Raw genomic sequence first — 17953 nt, 5'->3', positions numbered from 1 at the left:
TCTCTCCTAAACAGTGCCCAGATGGACACTGCCAACATTTGCCTCTCTTGACTTTTTTAATCCTAGCTGCCCTACAAAATCCCACCCTTTGCTAAAGTGTTGGGTATACGAAGGCTCTACTTACCAGTAGAACTCCAAAGGGAAATGCCAGCAGTATCAGTTCACAGCTATTCACAAAGGAAGCCTTGCTCCTTTGTAACCTGCAGGGGGGAAGAGCAGTCTACATTCTTACAGAGGTTTCCCCCATAAAAAGTGACAAATTCGGCAATGTTAACACTTACAAGAGGCCCTGGCATGTAAATTCCATGAAGGGCTAGATTTTTTTTAATTAGAATATTTTATTTTTATAAAATCAGAATAGGTTCACTGTAGAAAATTAGAAAACAAAAATAAGAAAATAGAAACATTATATTCCCACCTCCTAGAAATTACCATTATTAAGAGCTTAATACAGGGGCCCCTGGGGGTTCAGTCAGTCAAGCATCTGCCTTGGGCTCAGGTCAGGACCTCCAGGTTCTGGGATGGAGTCCCAGGTCAGGCTTCCTGCTCCTTGGGGATACTGCTCCTTCCTCTCCCTCTGCCTGCTCGATGCCCAGTGCGGAGTCTGCTTCTCCCTCTCCCCCCGCCCCCTCCTGCTGTCTCTCTCTCAAATAAATAAAATATTTTTTAAAAGGCCTTAGTACATATCCTTCCAGATCTTCTAAGTTTATGTAACACATATCTGCACTTTCTACCAAAATGAGATAACACGGGTACATAATGCTTTGTAACTGCTTTTTATTAGTTGGTCACCTCCACCGTTACAAGTTAATAAATTTTCATCTCATCTAATCCCCCTCCATATCAAATTTCCCTACTTTTCCTCAAATGTCCGATAAAGCTGGCTTGTTCAAATCAGGATCTAGTCTCAGACCATACTTTGCATCTTTAGTCTCTTTTCATTTAGAATAGTATCGTTTTTCAGGACAGGGATTTTGTCTCCTGCTCTATCCCCAATGCCTTTAACAATTCTTGGTACAGGGGATCCCTGGGTGGCTCAGTGATTTAGCGCCTGCCTTCCGCCAGGGGTGTGATCCCGGTCCCAGATCGGAGTCCCAGATCTAGTCCCACTTCGGGCTCCCTACAGGGAGCCTGCTTCTCCCTCTGCCTGTGTCTCAGCCTCTCTTTCTCTCTGTGTCTCTCATGAACAAATAAAAATCTTTTAAAAAACAGTTCTTAACAGTTCTTGGTATCTGGTAGTAGCTCAGTAGATGTTTACATAATTAATTAATACAAACTTAAGGGCGCCTGGGTGGCTCAGTCAGTGAAGCATCTGCCTTCAGTTCAGGTCATGATTCCTAGGTCCTGGGATGGAGCCCCATGTCAGGCTTCCTGCTCCTTGGGGATCCTGCTTCTCCCTCTCCCTCTGCCTGCTGCTCCCCCTGCTTGCATTCTCTCTCTCTCTCTCTCTCTCTCTCTCTCTCTCCTTCTCTCTCTGTCAAATAAATAAATAAAATCTTTAAAAAAATACAAAACTTAGGGGACAGGGGGCGGGGTGGTTTCACCCTAGAGCTTATGTCCTCCACCCATCACCCTTTATCTCCACTCTACAGATAATGAAAATTAGGACCAGATTAGGGAAGTGACTTCCCAAGGTCACACAGCAAGTACATGGCAACTGCTTTGCATTTCCCTGTTTATTCTATTAAAACAAGAGTTGGCAAACTTTTCCTGTGAAGGACAGAAAATAAACATTTTAGGCTTTATAACAAAATATAATGATAATATAATAATATAATACAATAATATAACACAATAATCAACTACAAGGTTTTGTCTATTAATTTTAAAAATGGACTAGAAGACTAACATTTCATTTAGTTGGGGTTGAAAGTTAATGTTCTCTACAATCAAATGGATTGTAAATGTTCATCTGATAAAACATTCTTAGCTCCCAGGTCATAGTTTGCCAACCTCTGTCCTATGCTATGCTGCTTGTCTGTGATTTGGCTTTTTCTTTGTTTAAGTGAAAATGACATCCTTCTTAATTAACAGTTATAATTGGGTTCTGGCTTAGTGATATTATGTGGTAATAAAGTACCAATGAAGAAAATTCTCCAGCAGCTCCTTTAAAATGCACTCTCTGGTCTTCCTTCAGCACCTAACTGTTGGTAATGCCTGTCTTCTTTCGTTTAAATTGCAGGAAGGTAGGCTGCATTGTGACTGTGGCTTTCGTAATGAACCATAGGTTGATATTTGATGTGGCTGACCAATTTAGAAATCAGTGCAAGTAAAGATGGTAATTGCCCTATGTCAGGGCTATTTTTCTTTCTCAAATAAAAACATGCTATGCTAGTTAAAGATATGGAAATAAATATCCAAAGAGGTAAAAGACTAGAAAGTGGTTGCTTTGGGGGGAGCAGGGAAAGGGGAGGAAAGCTGGGGACTCCTTTCCTTAAAAAATATCATGGGGCACCTGGGTGGCTCAATGCTTGAGCATCTGCCTTCAGCTCTGGTCTTGATCCTTGGTCCTGGGATGGAGCTGCATCAGGTTCTCTGCTCAGCGGGGAGCCTGCTTCTCCCTCTCCCTCTGCCACTCCTCCTCCCCACCCCTGCTCAATGTGTGCTCTCTCTCAAATAAATAAAAAAATCTTTTAAAAAAAAAAAAGTAGTGGGGCACGTGGGTGGCTCAGTGGTTGGGTGGCTGCCTTTGGCTCAGGTCCCGGGGTCCTGGGATTGAGTCCTACACTGGGCTCCCCACAGGGAGCCTGCTTCTCCCTCTGCCTATGTCTCTGCCTCTCTCTGTGTGTCTCTCATGAATAAATAAATAAAGTCTTAAAAAATAACTATAATTATGTTTCTGTCTCCCTCTTGGAGCCATGAGCTCCTTGCATGGATGGGCTATGTATTATTCATTCAGCAACTAAATTTTATAATATTTAAAAAGCCAGTCACCAAAGTGAAACTAACTAACCAATCACCACGCAGTCTAAGCAAATTAACATCACAATGAGATACCAAACAAAAAGACAAAGTAAGTGTTCGTGAGCATATGGAGAAATTAGAACCTTCATACATTTACCAACAACATTATATGGTGCAGCCACTTTAGAAAAGAGTCTGGAAGTTCCTTAAAAAGTTAAACCTCCAGTTGTCATCTGATGCAGAAATTCTACTGGTATAGCAGGGAACGAGCGAACAGGGTCCTTGCCTTCTCGAGTGGAGAGACAAAGAATGAATTGGAGCTTACAGGGCAGTATGTTAAGTGTTATGATAGAATTCGGCTAAGGGTGCTAGGCGAGCACCAGCCAAGGGCAGTGAAATCAAAAGAATTGAAAACACATGTCCACACAAATTTCCCCAATTATTGGACTACTCTTAATAGCCTGAAAAATGAAAACAACCCAAATGTGCCCCAACCGATAAATAGATCAACCGACATGGTATATTCATACCATGGAATATTATTCAGCTAAAGAAAGGAATGACATACTGACCATGCTGCAATATAGATGACACTGGAAAACATCACACTAAGCGAAAGAAGCCAGTCCCCAAAGACCACATATTGTATGACTGCATTCATATGAACTGTCCAGAAAAAGCAACTACACAGAGACATTAGCGGAGAAATGGTTGCTGAGGGCTAGAGGTTGGAGGTTAACTGCAAACGGCTTTATGGGTTTTTGTGCAGGGTGGGGGACTGAGTGGGGTTGAAAACACCCTCCAATCAGATTGTGGTGATGGGTGCACGACCCTGGCAATTTACTAAAAATAACTGTACTCTTAAAAACGAGTGAGTTTTATAGTATGCAAAGCATACTCCAAATTAACTTCTTTTCCCCAGCTGGACTATCCCCAGGCTTAGAAGACCTGGTAAGAAGGGCGGTAAACCAAGTTTCAAGGCGTTTCTGTCCTTTGGGGCTGAGGGTTGTGCCGACCTACACGACCTACACATCGAAGGCAGCTTCTGTCTGTGGGAAATCGGCAGAGGTCTTGAGGTGTGCGAGGCTTTTCCCCTTGGGTGGTCCAAGTGTGGAGCCTGGACAGCCCGTGGCCACCTGCCAAGCCGAGCGCTGAGCGCGCCTGCAGCCCCTGCTGCAAGCAAGGAGCCCATCAGTCCGGCCAGGCACCCGCTTCTCGCAGCTCTCAAGCCCTGTCCACGACCAAGCAAAGGTTCCATTAGGGCGGATCCGTGAAAATGCTGATTTGGGGCTGGGGGGTAATCTGATCAGCGCTTGGTGGGCAAGGATGTCCTGCCAGGACAGCCAAGTGATCCAAACTGCCCCCCGCCCCCGCCCCGCGCTAGGCGTACCCCGCCGTGCGGTGCCAAGGGCTGTGACAGCACCTTTCCCAGCTAGGGGAGAGCCAGAGTGAGGGGTCTCCTCCCAGGGGATCCAGGGGCCGCGGGAGGGGAGGGGCCGCTCCAGCGGCCGTGGTTGCACACCCCCCCCCCCCCCCCCCCCCCCGGCGATGGTGTCGCAGCGCCCCCCTGGCAGCCAGGAGAGCGCGCAGCAGCGGCGCGGCGCGGGCGGACTCCCTGGGCTCCCCGCCGCCCAGCTGAGGCTTCCGCGGGGGCTCGGGGTGCGGGGTGCTCCCCCCAGACCCCAACTGGGGTCGCCCAGGGCCTCTGCCTTCCGCCCTGTCCTCCTTCTCCCCGGGCACCCCAAAGAGCGCAGTAGGGCCCAATCATGATCTCGAACCTGGATCCCGGCTCCCTTCTGCCCGAGTGGAACAGGGTAAGGCAGTTTTGTTGGAGGCGGGTTTTTTCCCTTGATGTGCCTGGGGGGGAAAAAAGTATTTTTAAGGGCCTGAATGTGAGCTAATTATGACCCCCCCAACCTCAGTTTCCTCCTTTATGAAATGGGGTTACTCATAGGGCCTCCTCGACAAGGTGTTTGTGAGGATTAAATAAAATAATCCGCCTGTTCAAAATAAAACAGCTAGCTCCAAATGGAGTCGCTTATGCTAAGCCCTGGGTCACCAAACCCAGACCTAATTTTGGTTTCCACCTCTCCCAGAAATGGAATCCTAAAGCCGGCAATCAGGAATCACCAGGTCAGTACTAGTGAAGTGACCTAAAGGAAAGTGACCTCCCCACAACGAGTCCACCTTTTCCTAGTAGCTTCCTTGCCCCTGCTCCCTTCAGTATGCAAAAGTCTTCCATTTTGTACAGCTCTTCCAAGCTTCTTTCTTCTGCTAGGTGGAAAGGTGCCCAATTCATGAATCCTTAAATAAAGCCAAGAACCTCTTTAAAATTTACTCAGTTGACACACCTAACAGGTTTAGCAGACAGTTTCAAGCTAATTATATAATTTGCTTCTCGGGGCTGAGCAAACACCTAAGAGTAAGGGGTCATCTTTCCTTGGGATTCAGGGAAACGAAAGGATTTTTGACACCACAAAATAAACACATACCTAAGGTGAATTATTCATAAAAATGGTAAATATATGGGAATTAAAACAGGCTGTTGCCACACTCAGCCTGGACACTGAGAAATAAAACCACATCTTAAGCATAACTTTGCTAGTCCGCTGTCTTCATTTGGGTTGCTTTGCCAGGACTCTCCATTCCAGGCAAAAATTTCTTCATTACAGGAACTTCCCCAAAGTCCCATCAACTCTTCAATGGAAAGCATTATCAGTCCACGCCCTAAAATCCTTCCCTTTCCTCGAAATTCTCCCCTTGCTGCCTCCACCAACCCTAGGATGTTGGCATCATGATCCTTATCCAATCCTCATTAAGTCTCTGTGTTGAAAGACCCTCTGCCTTAGATCAAAACCTTCATTTCTCAATAAACTGTGACCTTCCCTTTCCTCCCTGAAACACTGCCAAAGCTTTGTGAGGTGGGGGGGTCCCCCATACTGAGGTAAGGAATACATTCAGCCTGGTCAAACCAACAGGTCTGTCTGTGATACTTGGGGAGTCAGCACTGGACAGCTTTGAAGGCCCCATGGAGATCCCCTGGAGGCTGAGACCTCATCACTGTAGTTCAAGACCTCAACTTGGAATGAGTGTCCTCCTCTGAGGACTTTTAAACTTCTTGCTTGGGACTCTCCCACTGCAAAGGTGGGGTGTGTAGGTTTCACATTGGTTGAAACTCTGATCCTTTTCTTTAAGCTCCCAGTTACTAAGGGTACTAGTCCTGTGGTCCACACATCACCCCCTCTTCTCTCCATTCCTGATCCCCTGGACTGTAGGGCCCTCCTCTGTGTTCCAACTGTCCCCGGCTCACCCTTGCCATGGCTCACTATACTTACTTTATTCCCAACGAGCTACTGTAGGTAAGGGTAAGCCTAGTAGGGCAGAAATACCCTGCGTTGTATTGTGAGGTCAACCTGTTTTGTGCCTGGGACCCAGGTGATCTTACAGTGATCTCTTTCTCTCCACAGGCACCATGCCCACATCCTGTAGCTGAGCTTGAGTTCTCTTCTTCCATTCAAATCTTCTAATAGAGCACACAAAGTGTTTTATCATTTTTTTATCTCTCAGATTTTATATTAATGTCCCTCATTATTTTCAGATGTTTCCACCAATTCTCTTGCTACTCCTGTGAAAACAATCATATCTACTGCAAGTAATGCTCAAGATTTGTGGGCCAGTAACAACTGTGTTTATTTCTTGTAGGATTTTTCGTATGTTTTTACATTTGCTTAGACTTTACCTGGCACCCCGCCCTTCTCTTTTTGTAAAGGATCTTTCCTTTCTGCTCTTGAAATTATTACGTCATTAGAAAAAAAGCAAAAAATTATAGCTATGTATATGTAAAACTCTATAGACTATAATCTCAATAAAGTAAATAGTATATGTATCTACACTCACATGCAGAGTTAGAAAAACATTTTAAAAGAAATGTGCCAAAAGGTTCAGTGCTTACCAGTGTTTTTTTCTTTCTTTATACTTTTATAGCTATTTAAATATTAACCATACAAAATCTTTTACATAAAAAATCTTTTACATAGTTTGTGTCATTCTGAATATCCTACTTTTATAACAACTCTAAAATTATTTAATAAATAAAATAGTTGTACAAAACATTCTGGCAAGCAGCGAAGGAAAAACTTTGCATGTTGTCTCTTAAGTGTCAGCTATCAATGATACCAAAGAGATTCTATTTTCAATTATGTTTTCTTGAGCTAAAATAGATCTTAATTCATCCAGGATATTTAAAATCAACCTTAATTGGGGCGCCTGGCTGGCTCGGTCAGAAGTCCATGCAACTCTTGATCTGGGGGTTGTGAGTTTGAGGCACACGTTGAGTATAGAGATTACTAAAAAAAAAAAAAGTAAATGAACTTAAAAAATTTTTTTAAAGATTTTATTTATTCCTGAGAGGTACAGAGAGAGGCAGAGACATAGGCAGAGGGAGAAGCAGGCTCCCCATGCAGATCCTGATGTGAGACTCAATCCCAGGACCTCGGGATCATGACCTGAGCCAAAGGCAGATGCTCAACCACTGAGCCACCCAGGTGCCCCCCAAAATGTTTTAAATCGACCTTCTTCATGCTCCCTCTAGTAAAATTTCTTTTACTTACAAATTTTCAAACAGCTTTAGCCTGTGTTTAATGGACAGGAAACTGGTCAAGTATTTGTATCTGCCTATTACCCCTGCCCCAATAACTGATCTTCCACTGTGATATGGTTTTTCTCAGTGATGTCAATACATTTCTTTGAAATATATGATAGGAAGTTCACAGGCTTTGGTGGCAGGCTTACCATCTGTTTACTGCTATATAACCTTATTCCGTTGCTATCTCTTACTGAGACTCATTTATATCCTCTAAAATGAGGTTATTAATTCTTACTAAACTATTGACATGTTCAACAACTAGCAACTGAAAATAATATTCATTGTTATTATTATTACTCTTGATTATTCTTTATTATAAGGAAAAGAGCAAACAGTACCCAAAACATTCATATTTTGCAGGGCAGCTTTTTTTTTAATATTTACAACTGCACATGGAGTGACTGGGAATTTGAAACACCTAAACCTAAGGTCTGGTGATGTCACAGAGATGAAGCAACAAAGAAACCCAACTCTCCCTCTCTGCCTCTGGGAGTGAATGGTCCAACTAATAAGCCACACCCTGCGAGAGTGAGAAGCAAGCAATTGATCCAGGATGTCTCCCAGGTTTCTTACTTCATCAATTAGGTAGATGGCGGTTCAATGTGTGCTGTTCTCTCCTTGACGGTCTCCTCCCCAGCAGCGCCAGCTCCAGGAGAGCAGCCAGGTGCTTCATTCATTCCAGCTACAAACATATAACGAGAGCCAGCTTATGTTTCAGGCCGTGTTCTAGGAGCTGGGGGTGCACCAGTGAGCTAAGCAGGCTAAAACATCTGCCCTCTTGAGTTTATATTCTAGTGGGGAGAAACAGGAGTAAATAATTGATATAACACATCAGTAAACTATGTAGTTTAGAAGAGAGGCATGTGGTGGAAAGAGAGCAGGGGAGTGAGGAGGTGGTGCTGGTGGCCAGGCGTGCAGTTTTCCTTTTCTTTTTTATAAAGATTTTATTTATTTAGTCATGAGAGACACAGACGGAGAGATAGAGGTAGAGACACAGGCAGAGGGAGAGGTAGGCGCCATGCAGGGAGCCCGATGCGGGACTCAATCCCGGGACCCCAGGATCATGCCCTGAGTCAAAGGCAGACGCTCAACCCCTGAGCCACCCAGGCATCCCCAGGCGTGCAGTTTTCAATGGGCTGCTCAGGGTCAGGCTCATTGGGAAGGTGCCATTTGAGTGGAAATTTGAACATGGTAGAGGATCAAGGCACAGGGGCATCTGGAAGGATGGTAACAATGACCACGAACATGTGCGGTGGGAGTGTGCCCGGATTCTGTACCAGAGTATCCAAACAGCACTGTTAGGTATGGGGGTTATGAGCCTAGAGGGGGGCCAGATGTAAGCAATGATGACAAAATGGTAAGTACCACCTAGGATATAAAGAATGACTTCGGGTGGAGCCAGGGAAAGCTGGCCCAAGGAAATGCCAGGGAAGGTGATACTAGAAGTTCTACAAGGGCTTTGCCAGGTAAGAGGAGCACCGGGCTGATGGGACAGCACACTGGTCATCAAAGATAATACATGACTGAGGCACCCCTCTGCCTGTGTCTCTGCCTCTCTCTGTGTGTCTCTCATGAATACATACATACATACATACATACATAAATAAAGTTTTTTAAAAAAAGATAACACATGACCTGGTAGACTGGTGATCTTTTAAAGCCCTTTTCAAGAGGGGCCACACTTCACTTGTCTGGTTAGGCCCAGGGATGTGAAAGCACACCCAGAGTTCTGAATGCATGGCATTCCATTCCAAGCCAGGAGCCTAATTTATTCAGCCCAACCTTACTCCATGGTCTTTCAAGTTGTTTGCAGCTTCCCACTATTACCCAGGAAAGCTGGGGTAAACATCTTTGTTCATGAGACTTTTTACACTTGTTATTTTCTTAGCATGAATTTCAGGAAGTGAGACTGCTGGATTCAGGAGTTTTGATATTTAACCTTTGATACATTTCCCGCTTGGCCTTCCAGAAAGAATGTGCCAACTCTCAGTCCTACCAGCAAGTGTGGGAGAGAGACTCTTTGCCCACATCCTTACCAACAGTTTGTTATTTTTAGTATCTTATCCCAGAAATTGGAAATAAAAATAAATAGAAGGAAAGGATGGTTGCAGGCTCTGAGAAGGAAGTTTCCTAAACTGATCGGGTTTTTTTCTACCTTGTTCAATAAAAGAAATGAGGCTGAGGCCATCCTACTGCGCAGACTACATCATGAGTATGACAGTTCAGAAATCCAAAGTCAGGATGCGGCCAATAGAACCATCAGCTCATTTTGTACCCATTCCCTCAGGAGGGACTCCGATAGCTTAGGAAAAACTTCTGCCTCTGGGGAGGGGCAGGTCAGATGTTTAGTTCCAGTTCCAACTCTTTTTTTTTTTTTTTAAGATTTTATTTATTTATTTATTTATTTATTCATGAGAGACACACAGAGAGAGGCAGAGACACAGGCAGAGGGAGAAGCAGGCTCCATGCAGGGAGCCAGATGTGGGACTCGATCCCAGGACCCTAGGATCACGCCCTGGGCCGAAGGCGGTGCTAAACCGCTGAGCCACCCGGGCTGCCCCTAGTTCCAGCTCCAACTCTTACTAGCTGTTTGATCTTAGGCAAGTTACTATAGCCGGTATGCCTCGATGTCCTGGTCTGTAAAATGGGGGTGGTGAACACAGCACATATCTGAAGGAGTGGTTGTAAGAGACCACATAATAAGCTGTGAGTTCTGGGTGTGAGATGACAAGCTGCCCCTGGAGAGCCATACATCCTGTCAGCATGAGGCATGAGCCCCAGCCGCACTCTTTCTGCTCCCTTTCATGCCACCCCAAGGTCCCTGGAAGTGACAGAATTTCAAGGTTACCTGGATCAGAAAGGACTCCTCAGACCTCAGTCTTGTCCCCTTCCCGCCACACACAGGGGAGCTTCTGTGTCCCTCAGAGATGAGTTCCCCTCACCCTGATCTGTCGCTCAGGGGCGTAGCTGGGGTAGAGGAAGACTTGGCTGGCCTTGGGTTCTCCAAAAAGATGGCATGCCTCTGGGGGCCCCTGGGTGGCTCAGCAGGTGAGCGTCTGCCTTTGGCTCAGGTCGTGATCCCAGAGTCCTGGGATTGAGTCTCGGAGAGGCCTGCTTCTCCCTCTGCCTACCTCTCTGCCTCTCTCTGTGTATCTCTCATGAATCAATAAATACAATCTTAAAAAAAAAACGATGGCATGCCTCTGATGTGTGGGGGAAGAAGACATTTCCGTTGACACATTAAACATTTAATTAATGAATAAATGTTCCCTTATCACCCTATATATCATTATCATCATATCTTCATCACTAAACTCTCAGGCATTTCTGATTCCACTCTGCGACTGTCCCTGCTGCAGCCCAACTGTCACATTGTTAGATTCATACTAGATAAGGCCAGTCTGTGTGGCGTGGACAGCCTCTCATTTGTCCCCATCTTCCCCTCTGTGGCAGAAGCATGCATTCTAGCAGAATAATAGCAACTGGCACTTCTCGAGAGCCTACAATGGACCAGCCAGGCCTGTGCCACTCAGACACAGGGCACAACTGGGAAAGGCAGGTCACCTTATCCCAAAGGACCAACCTCAGTTTCCTCAGAGACCACACGCAGATATGATCACAGCTGTGTGGTGGTGTGGTGGCCATGGGCCAGCTGGGAAGCCACACTCCTCACTGCTTCCCCCGCCCCGCCCCCCCCAGCCTGACCTGTGGCTCCACCGATAACTGGCTGCCTGACCCCAGAGGCAAGTCTCCGAACTTCCCAGCGTGTTTCCTCAGCTGAAATGGGTGCAAGTGGTAATGCCTAGTCTAGGGGGGTTGGTAAAAGGATTAAAAATGCTAATACATTTAAAAGACTTGGGCACAGGCTGCCAGGCCCATCGTGAACTCTTCAGAAATCCCAGCTGTAAGGATTTGTCTTTTCATTAGGAGCATGGAGGGATCAAGAAGAGGCAGGAGACTCAGCGAAGGAGATTGCGAAGTGGCACCAACAAGCTCAGGGAGGGGAGCAGGGACCCTGAGAGAGGGGTGTCATGGAAACCAAAGGGAGAGAATGCCAGGAAGGAGGGAGAGCTAATGCAGAAGGGCACTCAGAGGCCGGTTTCTTCTGACAAGACAAAAGAGTAATTTTCATCTCTTAGCGACCGATCAGAATAAAGGCAGAGAGGAAGAAAATTAGCCTCTATATAGCTTTATATTTTTTAAGTTTTTATTTCAATTCCAGTGAGCTGACATACAGTGCAGTATTAGGTTCAGGTGTACGATGTAGTGATTCCACACTCCTGGTGCTCATCACAACAGGTGCCCCCCTTCATCCGCATCTCCTGTTGCCCCCCCTTCCTCTCCCCTCTGGGGACCATCAGCATGTTCTCTAGAGTTCAGTCTGTGTCTTGGTGTGCCTCTCTCGCTCTCTTCACCCCCCACTTTGCTCATTTGTTTTGGTTCCTAAATTCCACAAATGAGTGAGATCATACGGGATTTGTCTTTCTCTGACTGACGTATTACTCCTATTACTCGCTCCACATTGTACACTCTGGCTCCCTCCACCTCATGGCGAATTAGCCTATAGCTTTCGGTGAAGCCTTCTTAGACTAACTCCATTAATCTACTCGGTGTCAGTTCCATGTCTTCTAATTAGGGAAAACACGTATTTCTTTTCTTTTCTTTAAAATGAAACAAAACAAAACAAAAAAGAAATGTCAGGTTACATTAGATTGGTGAAATAAAAATTGAGACAATCTCAAATTTACACAGCAGAGGGGGAGGGAAGGGGGGAAAAAGGATGGATCACAGAACAGGTTTTCAAAGCAATGGTCTGTACCAAACCCCCAGACTGACTCCAGTGAAGAGGAGGGTAGCAAATGGACAGAATGTGCTGACGTTCATTCCATCTTTCTGTTCTACCTGGTGCCACAAAGATATTATGGCAGCATAAACTGGGTCTTAGGACAAAGATTCAACAAGTATTTCTGGAGTAAAATTGAGAAAAAATAATCAGGAAGTGGATTGGTATTCTAATCTAGACCAGATGAGGGAGGGAGATACCTCCCAAGGGGAGATTTAGGGAGACGAAGAAAGGAATTATGTGCTGTCAAGTGTTGGGGGCTCCTGTGGCTTTGAGGGCCTGAGTGGAGCTGCCGCTTGCCTGGGATGGGGGAGGGGGTTCCCTTTGGCTTGGGAGAGATGAGGGTGGCTTTCAGGGACCCAGGGGTGCCCCAAAGAGATGCAAAGAGTGGCCCTGTCCTGGTCCATTATCAGCTAAAGGATCTGAGGCAGAGAGGCCCACCCAGTCTCCCTCTGGCCATAAGGGTTAAGAAGGCTGAGGCTTAAGGGGGTTTTGGGGTGCTGTGGGTGGGGGAGGGGTGATGGCTGAGCACAGGAGGCTGAGCCTCCAGCCCTCACCACCATCAATACCCAGAGGTGAGTGTGGGTGGCTGGATTGCAGGTGTTAGGGTCATATGGTCAGATTGCCAACCATTGATAGAGCAGGAGCAAGAAGCCAGGGAGGAGCTGAGAGGCTGTTTCTGGAAAAAGAAGCACTTTGAGGCAGGTTCTGGGTATGGCAGCCCAGGGAAGGCTGCCCTGGCTTCTCCTGCTCCCTTGGGGCCTCATCCTGCACCCCTTTGACTCTACTGAGCTTGTCATCCCTAATGAGTTGTCATCAGCTGCTAGCCTAATTAAAACCCCAGTGTTTCTCTCTGAGCCCCTCAACCACCACCATTCATAGGACAGCACAGCCCAGAATTCTTATGATCCCCTGGGCTCTGCAATTGCTCCCAGGCTTCCTGTGGCCATGGATCTCTGTGTGTCTCCAGGTCATTGCGCCCTCACCCAAGCTCCCCTCACCCAAACAGCTCCGTGCTGCTCCCCCAACGCCCCAGCTGCTGAGGCTCACCTCTCAGTTCGGTGGAGTCCCTATTTCCTATGTCACTAACTCTCCTGGGGTCTCAAGTCTGCGCGATCAGCTCCCTCCCCGCATCCCTCCAGCCCTGTCCAGCCCACAGGAATAGGGACATCCGCATCTACGCCAGACACAGGGATCCTTGGGGGCTGAGGTCCCAAGTGTCCTCTTTTGTCACCCTCCAATCTGAGATCAGGAGATGGGACAGGGCAGGTTCCATGGGGTCCACCTCCTCTTTCTTTCCCCCACAAGCACCCCACTCTCACTGAAATGACTAAAAATTCGGTGTGGAGCTTCTCAATTGCTTATCACCAGGTGCCTGGCAACTACATGGCTTTTCATCCCTCCCCAGCTAGCCTCAATTCTTGGGGTGGCAAGGGGTTAGCTTGGGCACCTGCGTCCTTCAGCAGATCACTTCAGGGCTTATGCGGGGAGGCTCTGGTGCTATCTCTCAGGAGCTGAGCCTTGTGCTGGGCTCCCAGGAGGAGCAGCTCTCTCCTTTCTTTCACGGGGGAGTGCAGAGAGGGTGGTGTCAGGCCACAGGAGAGATTCCAGGCTGTGACCGGGATGTCCATAAGCAGCAGCAGCAGCAGCAGCAGCAACAGCAGCAGCAGCAATCCAAGGAATTCACCCAGAGGAGGAAGAGTGCTCCTCCCCAAAATGATCCAGGAACAGTGCCGCTGGAAGCTCCCATTTGGGGGCTGTTAGCTCAGCACCAGACCCTTCCTCCATCAGACTCCTTCGGACATGGTAGAGAAGCAAGCATTGGGGCAGTCAACCAGTGGGCACACCTAACCTGGCTGTGTGACCTAAGGGACAGGCCAGTTGTGGCAAGGGGCCCTGTCCATCTACCTTTGGGGACTATTTCAGCCCATTTCTTCTTCCCTTTTCCTCATCTGCAAATCAAGGTTGATAAAAACCCCACCTCAAGCTACAACCCCACTCCTTTATAGCTTTTTACTGTATTTCTTATTCCTTTTTCCTTTACCTTTTCCTAAAATAATAACACAGAGGCATTGAAATAGATGCTGATATATATATATATATATATTTATATTTATTGACATAGAAAGAAGCCCACAACATACATCGTTTGGTGGAAAAATACAGACTATAGAACAGCACTTATATTTGATCACTTTTATCTATATGTATATCTATCTGGGTACATAGGAATAGGGAAAGTTCTAGAACACTCATCAAAGGGTTGACAATGGTTAGATCAGGGTGGAGAGTTTGGGGTAATTTGCACTTCACTTTTTTGTACTTTGAAGATGTAAAGATGAATTATGCCACTTTCACAAAGAGAATAAAGCCATCAAGGAAATGGGCACACAGAGAAAACAGACCCTTAGGCGGCAGAGAGGGGAGTGGGGAAGCAAGGACAGAGGTCAGGCTGTGTCTCCCTCCATAGAACTGGTATCCAAGACCCTTTCTACTCCGCTCCGAAAAAGAAAGCTGCTTTGTGAATTCATGCAACGAGAAGCTCCCCTCCCCAGTTGTCACACTGCTGGACACTGAGGACGGGTCAGGATTCAGGGTTCACTTAAGGCTAGGGGTTACCACGTCACTGCAGTTCAGAAGGGTCATTTTGTTCTCCAGGAGCCTCTCTCGGCCCTTCCTCCTCTGTATGCGTCAGCTCCTGCAGGGTGATGATCAGATTCTCAAACACCTGGGCCCTGTTGCTCTCATTGTCACAGGTTTCCTTGGAGTGGCCCTCCTCGCCGCAATATGAGCAGCGGATTGTGTGTTTTCGCTTCCTGGCTCTACGCAGATTCCCAGAGCCATCATTCTTGTGCCCAGAACCCCCACTGGTGGAAGGAGATTGAGCCCGGGAACTGTCCGGGGAATCAATGACCAGCACTTGATCCTGAGATCTGGCCCTGCGTCTGGGGAGAGGGGAAGCTGAGAAGGACAGTGGAGAGTCCTGAGACTCTACCAGGATCACGTCCTCATCTGAGTCATCCAGGGCATCGTCTATCTCTATCACGTTGCAGTCAGCACCGTCCACCACTATCGGAGGGGAGCTCTGACATGCCACGGGGCTGGTGGCCCTCTCCACCATCGACTCAGATCTTTTGGGCCGTTTCTGTTTAATAAAAGTGTCATCCCAATCCTCCTCCTCCCTTATCATCTTGATTAACTCTAGGAAATTGGGGAGCCGCTCCTGCTCGTTTGCATACATCCTGAGAAGATGCTTCAGCCTAAAGCGCAGGTCCCCATTCAGCTCGGCCCCTAAAAGGAGCTGGTGCAGGCGAGTCTGGTTTGCATCTTTCTGAGCTATGATCCCTGCCTGAATAGCATTCTGGAGCTGCACCTCTAAACGGATCACATAAAGGGAGGCTTTCTCTCCTTGTGCCTGCAGGGTGTTAAAAAATTTACCGTGAGCGGACACACTGCTTTCAGATTCCCCAAACACCAATTTCATCGCGCGCAAGAAATCTGCCACACTTAGGTTGGGGTTGGCCGCCTGGAGCAAAAGCATGACCTCCCTGGCGGGGCCTCGGAGGGTTTTAAGCAAGCGCTTGAGCTTTTCCTCCTCGGACATATTCCAATCGGGTAGGGCCCCATTGACTTGGATCAGCCAGTTTTCAAAGGTTTCTTCCCCCTGGGCTGGCACCACCCTCCCCGAGAACACCTTCATGTTTCTCTCTGCCATGCTGGCCATTAAAGGACCGAGACTCCTCCCCAGGGACCGCAGCATTGAATGGGCCCAGGGCGGCAAGGGGGCGTTTTGCCGCCGGCTATTAGCCATGCGCGCGATGATGCTAGCCATGACCGACTGGCCACGACGATCGACGCTCCGGTATCCGAACACAGCAAGCTGCTCAGGCTTTGTGGGGAAGCCTAACCTGCGGGCGCGCCGGGCACTCTGCCTTCTTCCTATCTCGGTAGGGGCTGTGAAAAAGAAAAACAACGGGGAGGAGTTAAGAAGGGAACTGGCTGCAGTTGGGTTTCTCCCTTCCCGAATGTCCTGCAGTACATTTTATATCTGCCCACTGCCCTAAAAATATCTTCTAGGAGACTGGCAATTACAACCTCACGGAGCCAGCCGGTGTCTCCGTGTTAGCAGGGTGCTTTTTACAGCCACATCCATCCCCTCCCGCCAGTCGTCCAGGAGGGCAACTGTTGCTTCTAATTCTAAGTATGAGAGTGTATGGAAGCTGACATTGGGCTCTCAAAATAGAGCGCAGTGGTCACAGATTTGTAGGAATAAATAAGGTCTGGTCTCGGTAACCTCCTGGCCTCAGGTCCCAGCCACACCCCCTTCTCAAAGTTCTCCCCTCCCCCGTTATTTCTCAGAATCTTACAGGAGCGCAGGACCTGGCGCGCGCGCCTTTATTTCACTCCCAGCTTCTGCAACCGGTGGCCTTGGTGCGAAAGCTCGTCGTCGGGCTACGCTAGCTCTCTGTCCACCGGGGGTCGCCGATCCGGGACCTCGGGGCGTCCAGACTGCGCCGCCGCGGAGCGCAGGGGAGGGAAGGGTCAGGAGTGGCCTCATCCCTCATCCCCCTCCCTCCCTCACCGCACCACCCCAGCCGCCCCCCCCCCCCCGCCGCCGCCTCCGCCGCCTCCTCGGGGCGGCGGGCGGAAAATTCCTCTCCCACCTTCTGAGAACGAGCCAAAGCGACCCCCGCCCCAGGACATCTCCCCCGGGAAATGGTCGGCCTACCAGCTCCGCAATCAGCCGCACAGAATCCAAGTTCGGATCCGGCTTTAATGGCCTGCCACGGAGACAGGGAATAGGAGTTGGACACGCACACCCACATACTCCTCTCCAGAGGAGGAGATGCCAAGGGGGTTCAAGGCAGACAGTTTGCGTCCGTACCCCCACCCCTTTCCCCCCCCCCGAATACGCCCCCTTCTCAATCCAGGCAAATCCTACCCATTGGGCAGCATCCAGCAGAACCCCACCTCCGCCCTCAGGCAGCCGGGCCACCGGAGTGCTCCTTCCCCCGCCTCGCAGTCCTCGATTCCCCAAACGGGGAGCCGCCCAGGACCGGTGGAGCTTCCCCTCCTCTCTCCGCGCCGGGGCGATCGCGCCCCCCCCCTTTTTTTTTCACCTGTGCTGGGCCGGTGGGCAGCGGACGCTCAGGCCTTGCGGGCGATGGATGCCGCCTTCCGGTCTCCGCGGCCCCGCAGGGAAAAGGCACGGGCACGGCCTCGGCCGCCAGGCGACCGGGAGCTGCCCGGGGAGCTGCTCCGCACGGCCTCCCAGCGAGGGGTAGCCGAGTCCCGACAGCGCGGTTCCCACGGCAGCCGCCGAGGCTTTTATCCCCTGCGCACCGAGACAAAAGACCGTGACGAAGAGGCCGGCGCGGCCAATGAGCGGGGCGCGGGGGCGGGCTCCCGCGCAGTCTCCAGCCGGATGCACAAGCACGCCCGCGGAGGCGGCCGGTGGAGGGGGTGCGAGGCAGGCTGGAGGGCCGCGGGGCGTCAAGTGCAGCCTCGCTGCCGGGGCTGGAAGAGTTTGCGCCCCCCCCGCCCCCCCCCCGGTCTCCCTC

General features: G+C 48.9%; 1 protein-coding gene across 2 annotated transcripts; it reads right to left on the bottom strand.

Annotated features, from left to right (window-relative positions):
- Positions 1-14470: 14470 nt before the first annotated feature.
- On the bottom strand, positions 14471-17717 carry ZCCHC12 (zinc finger CCHC-type containing 12). Of its 2 annotated transcripts, XM_041740246.1 has the most exons (4): positions 17513-17717; positions 17122-17173; positions 16760-16901; positions 14471-16346 (listed from the first exon to the last, which is right to left on the bottom strand). In XM_041740246.1, exon 4 carries the CDS (start codon positions 16222-16224, stop codon positions 15016-15018), a length of 1209 nt encoding a protein of 402 aa, XP_041596180.1. In that variant the 5' UTR covers positions 16225-16346; positions 16760-16901; positions 17122-17173; positions 17513-17717; the 3' UTR covers positions 14471-15015. The 2 variants fall into 2 exon arrangements, with proteins under 2 accessions (XP_041596180.1, XP_041596181.1); XM_041740247.1 differs by lacking the exon at positions 17122-17173.
- Positions 17718-17953: the final 236 nt, after the last annotated feature.

Source organism: Vulpes lagopus, chromosome X (genome assembly GCF_018345385.1).
Source record: "Vulpes lagopus strain Blue_001 chromosome X, ASM1834538v1, whole genome shotgun sequence".
Taxonomy (NCBI): Eukaryota; Metazoa; Chordata; class Mammalia; order Carnivora; family Canidae; genus Vulpes; species Vulpes lagopus.
Note: the sequence above shows the minus strand (reverse complement) of the source record. Positions and strands in the feature narration are given on the sequence as shown.

Excerpts from the sequence above, each read along its gene's own strand:
- ZCCHC12 (XM_041740246.1), bottom strand. The coding sequence starts at position 16,224 with ATGGCTAGCATCATCGCGCGCATGGCTAATAGCCGGCGGCAAAACGCC.